Source organism: Harpia harpyja, chromosome 9 (genome assembly GCF_026419915.1).
Source record: "Harpia harpyja isolate bHarHar1 chromosome 9, bHarHar1 primary haplotype, whole genome shotgun sequence".
Classification (NCBI taxonomy): Eukaryota; Metazoa; Chordata; class Aves; order Accipitriformes; family Accipitridae; genus Harpia; species Harpia harpyja.
The window spans coordinates 26,260,272-26,274,316 of NC_068948.1; the positions used below are offsets into that span (position 1 = coordinate 26,260,272).

The window sequence follows — 14,045 nt, forward strand, 5'->3', positions numbered from 1 at the left end:
CGATGTTGCAAGTTGAGGCTGGAAATTTGACACCTAAATATTCCAGAAACCTCACTGCTTGCTTAAATAAAAGCAATGTCTCAACACAGAGCCATCCATGGCTGTACACCCTGTAACAGTCTTTGCCTCAACACTGCTCCACAAGTGCTACGTGCCCTATTTCTCTCAGGTGCTCTAATTGATGGACATAACAAAGGTTACTGAAGCTCTGACCTGAAGATGCATATTCACTTGTGAATATTGCACAAATATTCAAATGCAATGTTTGATCTAATGAAATGCGCTGTCTCCTTTCGAACCCAGCTGCTCTGTCCTCTTCAGGCCAACAAGTGCAATGATAAAACCCACTTTTTTTTATGAGTCTGAGCTTATTCCCTCTCTCTTCCTGATTTGATGGGCTATATTCCAGGAGCATATCTCAGCAGAAGGGCTACTTTGATAACCATGAAGCATGATGCTACCTAGAAAGCAGACAGGCAGGTTCTCCACTGCTGGAAAGTGTCCTAGTTCCTGCCTTCAGCAGAGCTGCAACTGCAATTTGTACCAGCAGAGCAGCAGGTGAGGCCTGAGTCAGGGTTAGGTCTTGGGCTGGGATATTCTCCTCACTAGGAAAGGCTGGCAACTAAAACTAAGCAGCTTCCAGAGCCAGCCAGGCAGGCAGCAAGGCTGGGCCCCACCTGCCATGAGGTAAGAAAGTAAGTTGCATGGATGAAGTCATGCTATAGGAGAAGAAGATGTGGTCTAAAATTCAGGTGTTCTGTCCTTCAGTTGCCAAACAATTATTAACAGAGGAAGTTATACCACAACTAGAAACAGCTTCTTACATTTGCAGCCCAGGAATCCCAACTGGTGACAGGTACCAGCTCAGCCTGTTGCAATAATTGTATCTGTAGTGCATGCTCTGATAAGGGCTCTGGTAAAATGGTGGAGACAAGACAAAGATAGTCCCAAGATAACCAAATATGATGAAATTCACCTCTGTGTGGGATGAGTCGTCTCTGCTGCTGAAAATAATCCTACCATCAGAAATTAGGACTGTTTGACTTGTCTCCTGATAGCTCCCTGAGATTTTGAGGGTAATAATCAGTGAGCTATTTTCACTCAATAAGCTTTTTTTACATGGAAATAAACTGTAGGGAATAAACTGTATACACTACAAGCTCCCTTTATTTCACATGTAGATTGAAACATCTTTTCAAATGCCATCCTGGCACCTAAATAAGACCAGTGTCCAAATTCCATTTGGATGTGATAAATCTTGTATATTATTAAAAAAACGCTTTACTTTTCACATGATACATGGAGATAAAGTCAGTTCCCTCTTCTGTCACATTTAGATGGCTGGGAGCTGCATCTCCTGTACCATGGAAAATAATATGCATTCAAAATTGTGTTCTGAAATGAAAGAAGAATGAAATCTATTAAGATCTTCATGGGAAAAAAAAATAAACCCATCCATCATGAGTTTATAGAATGACAAGAAAGTCACTTTAGAGAATTCATTGATGAAAAGCAGGTGAAAGACTGTGGTAGGTTGACTCCATCTCAGCCAGACCCAATACAGAGATGTACAGATTAGCCCCCCTGTCTTAAACTACAATACATCCTAAGAAGTGAGGGCATTAGCTGACATGAAATGACTCATGCATGGGTTGAAGTGGAACCACGCTGGCTGACACTGCACCAAGACCCCTGATCTCAATGGGGTCTGCAATGAATGTATTAACCTGAGAGTATGACCTTTATTCACACAGCAGGTTTTTTGTTAAATCGGATTAGTCAGAAAGGGGAATAAAACGCATTCTGCATCAAAAGCCTCTCTTTACAATGCCTACGTGTAAAACAAGTCTGTGGAGGAAATGCACAACAGCAGTTGTGAAAGAATGAGCTCATTACCTAGGAGGACTCATTCCCAGAAGGCAGGGCTTTGAAACCATATAAAAGTTCTCAAATCTCTGTGCTCCACCATCCACTCGACTTTGTGCTTCTCCCTGTTGACTGGTTGGGTAAGTCAGGGAATACTGATACTTTTTTGTGATGTCTATTATTTTACTGCTTGGCTTAATGTAGGCAGACTCTTTAAAGAAGTGTTTTATTTGATACCTTTGAATATGCAAAAGATTTCTGCAAAGAAGAGAAATTGTGGGCATTGGGGTAGGACAAGCAGTCTTGGAATGACTCTACAAGGCAAATTCAGATTGTGCGTAAATCTGAGGATAGTCAAGTGCTAAATTAGACCCTTTCTGAAGAAGAGATTAGATAAAATTATATTGGTTTAACTATAACTGATCCTGCCTCCAGGGAAGGAGGAGGTCTAAATGGCCTCCTAAAGCTCCCTCCAAATCTATTTTCTGCGATTCTGCTATTTATAACAAAAAAATTTTTTAACTTTCAATTTCATTGAAGAATTATTTTGCAAAAGATAGATTTGTGAGTGTGAGGGGCTGTAGGGAGCAGAAGGGTGAAAGTATTCCTAGTGTGCTGTCTCATTTATGCTAACCATGTCAAGAGCAATATATTAATCTGGCTTAAGATCTTATCAGGTCCTTATAAAGAAAATAGCAAGAGACAAGTGATATTGATCTGGAGGATCTAGGAGGATGTAGAAGAGAGGAATGAATTTGCTTTGAAGATGTGCTGAGAGGTGTAGACAACATGAGGAAGAGAGAACAAATTTGCATACTCTCACATGAGCTGTGTTGGTGTTAGTCCTGCAGTGAGGGGATTTAAAAATGCCCCTTCCAACCAACACTTCTGTGATTCTAACCTTTTATTTGTGCCCTTAGATTGTCTTTAGAAAAACAACAGCACAGGCTTTACCAAAGACACAGCACCAGTCCAGCTGAGCCTGGTGCCTGCCTTCAGCAGCCCACAAAACAGAGCGTTTCATAAATTGTTAGGAAAACCCATTTGGCCTGTTGCACATTACTGGCCTTGGGAGAATAAATCCCTCCTGATTATTCTGATTCATGCGACCTACATGTATTATTAGTGGCCATGATAATCCAGAAACATAGGGACGCATTACCACTGCTAATTCTTTCCATGACAGCTGGAAGGACTGTGCCACAGGTAACCTCAATCCATTACATCATCAAAGAAGTCAGAGTGAAACCAGAACAAGAAGAGTTGGCCTATTGTTACTGTAAAGACTCTTAATACTACAGAGAGATCTCAGCTTACTGGTGAGGTCCACCTTGAGGCTTTAGCACCTCAGGTTTCTAATCCCAAGTAAAATCTGGAAACCATTTTAAAAGGGGCAAAATCAAATGAAGTATTTCAGTTTTGTCAACATAAAATATCCTGTTGGGCCCAGATTTATATTCTTCTACATTTTGATACACCAAATGTTTTTAAAGGTTTGTCTTCAGCATTCATTATTTTTTTTTTATTATTTTGACTTTCTGAAACCGCTATCAAACCAGCAGATCTGTTATTTGCCAGCTCCTCTCATCAATTCCCCAGGACAGAAATGAAAGAGAGTTAACACATTGGGAAGAGCTAAGCAACAGGAGGAAGGTCTCTGAAGTGTAAATCAGCTCCAAGTTCAAAGGAGTGGCTCTACCTCAGTTAGACCTGACAGGGCTGTCCCACATTGCAGAACGGAAAGGAACAAGATAAGACAGAGTCAGAGCAGAAGCTGAAAGGCAGGATGAAAAAGAATGAGCAATTCATAATTCTTTCAGAGCCAACCTGCCTTGGGAAAACAAGGGCAAGCTAAGAGAACTTTACTCTTGCAGTTGATTCATGTTTCTTATAATCATTTCACCCCTATCCCAATGCAGTTCATTTAGCAGACACAATAACACTCTGACATTTTTTTCAGATAATCTTGTTTCCTGCAAAGATGTCTTTGAATCAAATGCAAATCAAGCAGGAAATCAACCTCCCACCTGGCCTGAGCAAAACTATTTCAAAGCCAAGCCAAGAGCCTGAGCCGTGCACTGAGCCAGTCCCATGTCCACAGCAGCAACCTGAAGTCCAAGTCCCAACACCTTGCCCAGAACCAGCCCCAGTAGTAGTGGTACCATGCTCAGAAAAAACAGTGCCATTGCCAACACCAGTGCTGGAACCATGCAAGGGAGAAACACCAGTGGTTGAAATACCCAACTGTCCACCCCCGGAGCAGCAGCAGCAACAGCAATGCAAGCTACCACCAACTTTCCCACCTGTATCATGCCCTGAGCCTGTTCCATGCCCTGAAGAGAAATCAGTGTGTAAAGAGCTGCCTGTGCCAGCCCCTGTTTCCTGCTCTGAACCAACTTCATGTGTGCTGGAGAAGCAGGAGTGCAAGGAGATCCCTGTGCCAGTTCCTGTTACCTGCTCAGAGGATGCACCGTGTCCCCAAGAGAAGCAGCAATGCAAGGAGATTCCTGTACCAATCCCTGTTCCATGCCCTGAACCTGCACAATGCCCCCAGGAGAAGCAGGAGTGCAAGGAGATCCCTGTGCCCACCCCATGCCCTCCAGAGAAGCAGGAGTGCAAGGAGACCCCTGTGCCAATCCCTGTTCCATGCCCTGAACCCACACCATGTGCCCAAGAAAAGCAGGAGTGCAAGGAGACCCCTGTGCCAATCCCTGTTCCATGCCCTGAATCTGCACCGTGTCCTCAGGAGAAGCAGGAATGCAAGGAGATCCCTGTGCCAATCCCTGTTCCATGCCCTGAACCTGCACCTTGTCCCCAGGAGAAGCAGGAGTGCAAGGAGATCCCTGTGCAAATCCCTGTTCCGTGCCCTGAACCTGCACCATGTCCCCCGGAGAAGCAGGAGTGCAAGGAGATCCCCATGCCAATCCCTGCTCCCTGCCCTGAGCCAGGGAAGTGCTCCCTTTCAGAGGATTGTCCTCCCATTGAGCAGCAGCAGGTGAAGCAGCCCAGCCAGTGGCCACCCATGCAGAAGTAACTTGCAGCTGACAAGGGAAGCCCTGAAGAGAGAAGATTGCAAACCCAGACCTCCTCTCCCCATGTCTCACAATCAGAGGTCATTTTCCAACACCCTTTTACTCACTGTAGAATTTCTGTTAAGAAGCACAGCTTCCAACTCTCCCCCCAACTAACGCTAGCGTTACCCTGTACTAACAGCCATAAGCTAACTGACACGTCAGGACTGTCGATAGATAATAAGGCTTCAAGCAGTGTTGTAGGCATGTGCGTTCAGCTTTCCAGCGGCCTGAATTTCTGCCCTCTCCCAATCATCCCGCTGGCTTTTAAAGGCCCAGAGAGAGACCAAAGAGCATGATGGCACGCACGAGTCAGGGTTCATTAAGCTAAATATTCAAACTTAACCCAAATGCAGTTAGGGACCTAGAGCTCATCGTCCAGACCCACACACTGCCTCCTGGTTTTCATGCCTTCCTCCCCAGCTCCCTGTACGCGAATGCCATCTCCCACTTTGCATTTAGGGGTTTTGCCTATTAATAATAGGATTTGAGGTTTGTGCAGGACCTGCTGCTAAGGGGTTCTTGTCAATGACAACAAGACTTTCTGAATCATGAATCCATAGTGCTGAATATTTTATGCAATTTAAAAAGTCCATTGGGCTAGAGGAAATAGAAAGATTTTTACAAAAGAGCCATCACCTCTTAATTATCTGCTCAGCTGAATTGGTAGTAATCCCTACCTCAGAGAGCTCACCCTGGATTTTCTAGGATGTGTAAAAGAACAGCTCGAGCTGAGATTATTTATGGAAATATACAGATAATTAAATCCAATCTAGACATGTTTTGAAATAGATTAACTTCAGGTGTGGCTTCCATCTCTTAGAGAGGATAAAGGAGGAAGCATACACAGTGCTGTCTCAATTACACCCTGGAACATGTTTCACCACACAGTGTTGTTGCGTATGTATTTGGTACTTATCTTTAATTATTTTAGGCTGATATTGTATCCAGGATTTACTTCACTGTGAAAATCAACAATAAAAAATGACTTTGAAAACCAAGTTGTGGAGACTTTTAATAGCTTCTGCTTAAAAAGATGAAAAGGAGCCTCAGCTTGCAACAGTCAGTCATTTTTAGGCTCAAAGCTGGGTGAATCAGGACTCAGAAACTTGGGTGCTTGCAGGGGACCCACGTGCCCAGGTTAGAGAACCTGCAAGAGCCCCTACACTGCATCAGTCCATTGGGCTGGCCAATAGCTCCGAAATACCTCTCAGCAAGACACCGCATCCGAGAGCAGGGCACATGGCCTCTGCTAACACCAAGCTGCCCCGTGGTCAGTCTGCCCAATTTAAACATATTTATAGCTACTCTGTGACTTTCAACAGACATAAGGCATGGGCATGTCTACAAGGCGGTTGCAAGCACAAGCAAATGAGTTTTTCCCACGCTTCGGATGAGCCAGGAGTGATGTAATCTCACTAGTTTGGCCCTGTACCTGTTAGATGGGTGTTAGATACATCCAACCTCACCGTCTGATCACAGAATCACACCAAGACACATGGCTTCTGGTTTGCAGAGCAGGCTTATGTCTGTCTGCCAAACACCAATATCATATTATTCAACAGTTTCTGTATTTATAATTTGCTTCCCCTAGTCTGCCATACAGCTGACTAGAAATCAATTAGCCAAGCCCATACATCCTGCTGAGAAACCAAAACATTCTGAATCCTCTTTCCGGTCCTTTTAAAATGGAAACTATTCATTCTGAGCAACCAAAAGCTTCCTTTCAGTGTTAAAGACTTCCAAAGACTGTTTTCCTACAGTAGAGTTGAGACTCTAAAACCACAATTAATAGTTTTGATAGATCCACAAGAATATACTTTAGATTATTATATCCTGCAGAAAACTGAGTTTCCCCAGTTTTCTCAGGTTGTTTGTTCAGGATGATTGCCCTGAGATGGGAAGCACATTGATCCTGAGCCAGTTTTGACACCCAGGCAGCAGCTCTGCCCCAAAGGACCACAAATTTAAATGGTCTTTCTAGAAACTGCAATCATTTTGTGTCCTGTTTGCACTAGACAATTCACACTTCTGGTCCACTTGGTCATCATATTAACAGCTGTAGGTTTCTGGATCTATTGGAAATAAAAATTATGAACAAATCATTCCTTGGGAAATCTGGAAGGCAAATGTGCATGGGTCCCTGGGTATGCATGCCTTGTATACAAGTCTATGTTTAAAGGTAATTCTTTGGCTGATAAAAAAAAGCAACAGAATGAATGACACTAGTAAAGTGAAAACAAAAAATATCAGGAAGCAAGTAATGGGGTTACTTATAATTTTATTGTAGTATGTCCCAAATTAAAGATCAGAAGAAAACACCGCATGATTATTTTTTATATATAGTAGAAGATGAATAAGTCCAAGTTAATGAATTGCATCTCCTTGTAATTTCTGCTTGCAAACAAAGGAGGCACGCTGCAAATTTCTAGCTATTCTGGCAGAGCCAGCAGACAGAAGGAGAACTTGGAAATAAGCATTTGCATCTTCCATGGCACTTTGTGGCCATTACTGTTAGTGCTACTTCTGCTTTGGGCATTGCTGCTGCTGCGGGATGCTCTTCACAGGACACTTAGCTTGCCCTTTCGGGGGCCGGCATTGCTCCACAGTCTTTGGAGGACACTTTTCCTGGCATTTTGAATGTATTTGCTGCTGCTGTTTCTGCTGGTGGGAAGACATCTTTGCTAAGCCTGGAAGAAAACTAAGGTGATATTTCAGTTATTTTAAGCCTTACACACTTCTCCTTTCTGGATATTACAGTTTCAGTCAGTGCTTTGACACCAAACCAACAGTGAAGAGCCTTTAGAAGTTAATCCTCCCAGCAAAATCACAAAAAAACCCACTTGGAAATCCCTGAGGATGCTGCTGTTCAGACCAAATTTGTGTTGGTGACTCCAATTGGCTGTAGCTGCCCCATATTGCTTTTCTGGGCTCCAGTCATGGTTAGCCTCTATGGAGATCAGCCACTCTGCTGAGGCCTCAGGGCATAACTGTATATAAGCATAAATGAATATGAGGCAAGCACCATCCTAACAAAGTTGTGATCCAAACAGGTAAATGGCTACAGAGGCAGAGGGAAGAGAAACAATGAGAGCGGTTTTCCTCCCCCCCCCCCCGCTCACTGTTTTCTGAACATTTCAACTTTGACAAGCTAAGAAGCAATACAAATTTTAATGAAAGCATGCTTAGTTCAAGGAGAACCTCAGAGCAATATTTAAAACTAGTCAAAGAGGAGCAGAAAGCCAGTGACTTCTCAGTATTGCAAACATATTGGAAGAGAAAAATCCTTTGATAACAATCCCTTCCAGCAACAGCCATGTCTCTGCTCAGTTCTTTGAGCGCCTCAGAGCAGGAGCCATATCTCCAGCTGTTAAACATAGGTGAACTGTCCTCCTGCTCAGTGAGGATGTGATGTTATACAAAGAACTGAAACTCAGACCCCTGGAGATCCAGGAGACTGCAGGGATCAGCCCATGGCTGCTCAACAGATGCAAAACAAGCTGCCAGCAGATGCCATCCTTTGGTAGCCAATACTCAATACCCGGTGGTTATCCACAAGGATTCTTATCAGTTGGGAAAGAGTTATGAGAGTTGATGAGGGTTTGCTGGTCCAAAGAGTCAGCAAGCCACTGTCTGGAGCCTCAGAAAGTCTCAAAATAACAATACGTCTTTCACCCGTATGGAGGTGAAATTACCAGGGAGATGAGCTGAAACTGTTACTAGACACACAAAATAAAGAAAAATCACCCTGTCTCCCAAGAACAGGGCACCAGAAACCCCCACCTATATAGCTAAAAGTGCATAGAGGGACTCACCTGGTGTCTCCTGCTGCTGGAGGAAAGGAAGAAGAGGCCACTCAGATTAATAAGCCTCCCAAATGGGAGGCTTTTATATGCTTTCAGAAGTCAGCCCCAGGAGCTGATGACAACAGATTAACTTGATGACCAGAATCTTTCACAACCAGAACCTGCTCCACTGACACCTCCGTACACCTGGACTTCAGTCAAGGTCTGTGAGAGATGCCTCCTCTTTCAGGTGCGGGGGATTTGTTGTTTTTAATGCAAGGCACACCCAATCTGGTAATAACTGGCTAATTTATTAATAATTCATCTTGTCCTGACCTTGGGCAAAGATCCCACAACCAAACTCAGATTTGAGAGACGGCTCAGATCCACTCCGGAGCTAGCAGAACATGTTTGCATAATGTTTAGGTGTTTCCTGATAGTTCTGCCTGTGATCACCAGGACAGATCTCCAGCTGGCATAAATCTGAGTGAGGTCAGGGGGAGGGCTGCGTGCTGCATCCCAGCTCCTCGGAAGGGCAGCAGGTCTGTGTGTGGCAGTCTGTAGTTTGGGGTTTTGTTCCTGTCCTTCTCCGTTTTCCTTCCCCAAAAGGGGAATGAAACATTTTATGTTGCCACGAAATTAGAAAGCTTTCACCTTACTTTTTTCTTGCACTTTCAAGTAGCTTTTCACTGAAGCAACAAAAACTTCTTTTTCACAAACAGTGGGTTTGGCTTGCTGAAGTTGTGGCAGAATTTTCTGGGGATGGATCTATGTTTCAGAAAAATGTCGATCCCCTTGAAATTTTTCAAGGAAGGAAGGAACAGAGAAAATGTTTCAATGGAAACATTGTCTTTAGCGCTAATGGAAAAGGTAGTTCAAGCCTCCCTTGAGTATTCCTTAATGCTATGCCCTGTGGGGTCATATTCAGCCCTAGGAATTACAGCCCAGTCTCCATTACAGGTGTGTGATACATGGAGAGATGATGCACATGGCTTCCACTGGATGTAGAGGAGCAGAAGGTGCTAATGGAAACAACATCATCCCATATCTTAACATCCCTCACTCATGCCTGATTTACCAGGGGTCTTAATGACCCCAAGGTTGATATAGACCAAATGTCACAAATTTGTTGTAAATATACAGGGGAATCTTAGCAATGCTCAGAACTAACCACAGATGTATAGGTGAGCAGTGTGTCAGGGCTTTTGCAACATGTTTTCCTACAGGCACAGGAAGCATGATGAGCACAAACCAACAGGTCTCTTCTGCCGCTTCCTCTGGGGTTCTTAGAGCTGTGTGCTCCCATCTATGATTACAGTGCCTGGTGCAATGCTCACAGCAGAGAGGGAGAGAAGAAAGAATTTTACATTACTAACACAGCTGATAGAGCTGGATGAAGATGCTTGGAAATCAGTCATAGGTGACGAACCTATGGGATGGATCTCATTAGTAGCTGCATATGACTTCCTGACTAAGACTTTTTCCATGCCTGAAAGGGTGCACTGACACTACACATGCGGCAGCAGTAAGCAGTTATTAGCGAGGCAGAGTTCACTGCTGAACCTCCAAAGGTTTGCATTCAACAGTAGGAATTAGAGGTGCACATTCCTCGTCTCCTCCTCCGTTTTCATGCTGTTGAATATCTGGTCCACCTACCCCTGCTTTGTCTATCTCAACTGAAAGGTGTGTTCAGATGTAGAATTTGTTTGCCTTACTGAGACATATTTTGCCTATCATTATTCCTGTTTAATGGTGTCACCTTTTGGTGTTGACAGAAATAACACAAAAAGGAATCTACTGTCAAACTCTACACCTGCACACAAGGTTTTATTAAAAGCTGATTTGGTAACAGTGTTTACACACACACCTAAATATAACTCTTTTCTTTTCTAGATTAGATATCCTCCACCCTTACCATAATGATATGGTAGGTGGATAGCAATTCTCTACATCCCAGACATGGAAATTGTGTGGCCATCACAGAGACAGGTAAGCAAGTCACACGCACAGTATGGAAGACAATGGGAGCATTACCTCTGAAACTCAGCATTTAAACGGGTATAACATCCTGCCAGATAATAGGCCTCCTTCAGTTTCAAAATTATGACTCCAAATAAAGAAGATGCATTTATAAGTGAATTAAAATATTATTGCACCTGCCAGACGTTAATGAACCCAAAATGCCAACCACTCTATCAGTCAGGGATGTGACTTCTCCTCGTTGCAGTTGGGGAACGGAGAGATAACAAGAGTAAGACCTGCCCAAAGTCACACAAAGTATCTGCATCAAACCTGGGAACAAAACTGCAATCTTGCAGGGCTCAGACCTGTTCCTAAACCACAAAAAGATTCATCTCCTGAAGCCAAATCCCTTACTTTCTATATTTAGTCAGTGAGGATCATGGGAAGAGTTAATCAAAAATACCATTTTTGTCTCCATCAGAATGTTTTTAAGAAATAATTAAAACCCCAGCAAGAATGTGTCAATTCCTTCTTTCTTGGATTTGGGGCTTTCTTCCACTTAAATTTACCTTTTAACAGTTTCTAAGATTTGCCTCCACAATCCAGAAAGATAAAGGTCAAAATTATATCATTAATGAAAGTGAAAATTAATTTCTATCATTATTTTCAAGTAGGATAAAACTCATTTTTTTGTATCTGTCAGAAAAGTATTAACCAGACGATGTTTTGCTTATAGCATTAGAAGACATTGCTCCACATTATAATGCATGCTCTCTCCGTTTACAGCACTGCATTTCAGGCACAAATCCTCCACAACCATAGCAGCTTTTTAAAATGAAGATTAAAGGAAGTTGTTCTTGGGTCCAAAGACATGGAAATGGGGAGATGAAAGAAAGACAGAAGACACATGATGCCATCAATGGTCAATTTTTATTGCTACACATAGACATTAAAAGACAAAAGGACATATGTTAAAAGACAAGATGAGAATTAAAGAACAGAAGGGGAGACATCTTCCAACATCAACGGCTTACAGCATAGCCATTGCTAAATAACTTCCCAAGATGCCCAGCAGTATAATATTGGCCAACTGCAGTTACCAAGAAAAAGGTGCTGAGATAGCAGTAGCACAAGTATCATAGGAAGCAAAGATACAGGCTGGAAACATTCAGAGAAATATTTTCCAAGGCAAAGAGAGCATGGGGTAACCAGATCAGTAGAGGTCTCAGTATGTTGCAGATGGGTCTGTAACTTGTTATTCATTCCGCAGGTGCTCATGAGCCTATGGATATTGCAATGCACCGACGCACCAGGGCTGCATGCAAGGCTCATGCATTAAAGCAATCAGCACGGGTGAGAGCAGACCGTGCTGCATGGTTCCAGGCACACTGTCTCGCAGGAGTCAACGCACTTGGTGGCACACACCTCCACGCATGGGGGTGGGCAGGGCTCCACACACTGGGTGGTGCACTGGGTTGAGCACTGAGTGGCACATGGCTTTACGCAGATGTCAATGCACTTAGGGGGGCAGATGTCCACACACTGGGTGCAGCAGGGCTCCACGCACTGGGTGCTGCAGGACGTGGTGCACTGGGTGGCACAGGGCTCTACACACTGGGTGGTGCAGGACGTGGTGCACTGGGTGGCACAGGGTGTTGTGCAGACCTCCATGCACGGCGTGGAGCATGGCTTCACACAGACGCTGCCGCAGGGCTCCACGCACACTGTCTTGCAGGGCTCCACGCACACTGTCTTGCAGGGCTCCACACATTTGGTGCATTTCTGCACACAAATGGGAGGGGGCAGGCAGGGCTGTTTGCACTGCTCATAGCAAGACATCCTTCTGAGCTGCTGGTAAAGCTAAAGAAAAAGATAAAAAGAGAGATACAAAATCAGGACACTCATCTTTTCTTCTTGAGCCACAATTCACAACCTGAGCTCTTGAAACATATATAGCAGTTAGTTGTTGGCCCGAGAAAAGAACTGTTAGAAAAAATTGCATTTGTGAATGATTTCTGGATTCAGACACATGCAACTAACACTACCAGATTATTCCTTCCTTTCTCGGGAACCTGCAAGCATCACTGTTATGGAGACTAGAGCCATAAACCCTGAATTTTATAAAATTGCCCACAGTTAAACTTTGTAGAAGCCGTAACATGAAAACAGTTCATTTCCTTATTTTCTTAATTAAATCAGCAAATGTTCCAGGGCCCATCTTTTGCTTATCATTTCTTCAGTTCCTCACGCACACCACAGCACGTATCTCCCTTTGTGTAGATGCTGAGCTGCTAATGCCCGAGGATAAAGCCAAAAGACCACAAATTCAGACACTATCCCAAATCCTCCAGTGGTATATCATGGTACGTCATTGGAGTTGTATCAAAATTCATGGGCTCATCCCTTCATAAGAGAAGGGTTGGCCCAGAGGTTGCAGCTCCTATTTCCAATTCATTTCCTCATCTTGACTTCTCCCAGATGTCTCCTGCAGCTTTGCCCTCAGGTATTCTCCAGCTTACTTCTTCCAGATAATGCTTCTTCCCACCCATCTCTTTTGAAATCCCAAGACTTACTCTGCAGCATCCACTAATTTATTTAATTTCCAGACTTAAGGAGGTATGAAAAAAGTAATGAAGACAGAATACAAAGGACGATGAGAGACAGTCACAGTTTCTGAAGAGGTGACAGGACATTTGCAAGCTACTTAAGGAAAAGCAAACTCTTTTTTAGAGTCGAACATCCTCTCCCACATTCCAGGACAAATCCTGGAACAGAAACACCAGAAGCAAAGCTCTCCTGTGATCAGTAATACATCCTCTTGACCAGAACAACCAAGTAACACAGCCATCACATTATTCTCTGATAAATCCAAGAAAGACTTACCAGTTCACCAATGCAGGTGAGTGAGGGAGAAGTCAAATGAACTGGTGTGCACATCAAAATGCAAACCTTTTTATATGGCTTGCATGGCGTCAGCTCCGGAAACAAGGGAGCCCAGGGGTATGGACACCTGACCACTAACTACCTGAACAGGCTCCACCTATACATGCTTTACATATTTGTTTACATCCTAATTTTTGATGGAAAAGGTCTTCCAGGAAAAACATGTGATCCTGAGCAAATTCTGCTTCCACTTAATACCCGAGTCATGTGGTTCCCAACAGTAATGACACTGTAATTTTTAAAAATCAGGTACCAGATTAATTGCTTTTCCAAAAAGATTTAATACACTTGGATATTTTCATCTCCTTATTTCCATAAATGTCTGAATGATACCTTAGGTTCTTACCAGTGCAGTTAAGAATGGATAGCTATTATTAGGGAACATGAACAATTGATCTGATTTACTATGAGAAATATC

General features: G+C 43.4%; 2 protein-coding genes and 1 long non-coding RNA gene across 3 annotated transcripts; 1 reads left to right on the plus strand and 2 right to left on the minus strand.

Moving 5' to 3' along the window:
• Positions 1–1,891: 1,891 nt before the first annotated feature.
• LOC128146648 (keratinocyte proline-rich protein-like) lies at positions 1,892–5,915 on the plus strand. The gene is made up of 2 exons (XM_052798213.1): positions 1,892–2,006; positions 3,827–5,915. The coding sequence occupies exon 2, from the start codon at positions 3,848–3,850 to the stop codon at positions 4,898–4,900; it is 1,053 nt and encodes a 350-aa protein (XP_052654173.1). The 5' UTR covers positions 1,892–2,006; positions 3,827–3,847; the 3' UTR covers positions 4,901–5,915.
• Positions 5,916–7,198: 1,283 nt separating this feature from the next.
• On the minus strand, positions 7,199–8,988 carry LOC128146656 (uncharacterized). Its single transcript, XR_008236807.1, has 2 exons — positions 8,753–8,988; positions 7,199–7,627 (listed from the first exon to the last, which is right to left on the minus strand). It is a non-coding gene; the product is annotated as an uncharacterized LOC128146656 (long non-coding RNA).
• A 2,594-nt stretch (positions 8,989–11,582) lies between these two features.
• LOC128146652 (keratin-associated protein 9-1-like) lies at positions 11,583–12,544 on the minus strand. Its single transcript, XM_052798218.1, has one exon. The coding sequence runs from the start codon at positions 12,521–12,523 to the stop codon at positions 12,029–12,031; it is 495 nt and encodes a 164-aa protein (XP_052654178.1). The 5' UTR covers positions 12,524–12,544; the 3' UTR covers positions 11,583–12,028.
• Positions 12,545–14,045: the final 1,501 nt, after the last annotated feature.

Excerpts from the sequence above, each read along its gene's own strand:
- LOC128146648 (XM_052798213.1), top strand. The coding sequence starts at position 3,848 with ATGTCTTTGAATCAAATGCAAATCAAGCAGGAAATCAACCTCCCACCT.
- LOC128146652 (XM_052798218.1), bottom strand. The coding sequence starts at position 12,523 with ATGTCTTGCTATGAGCAGTGCAAACAGCCCTGCCTGCCCCCTCCCATT.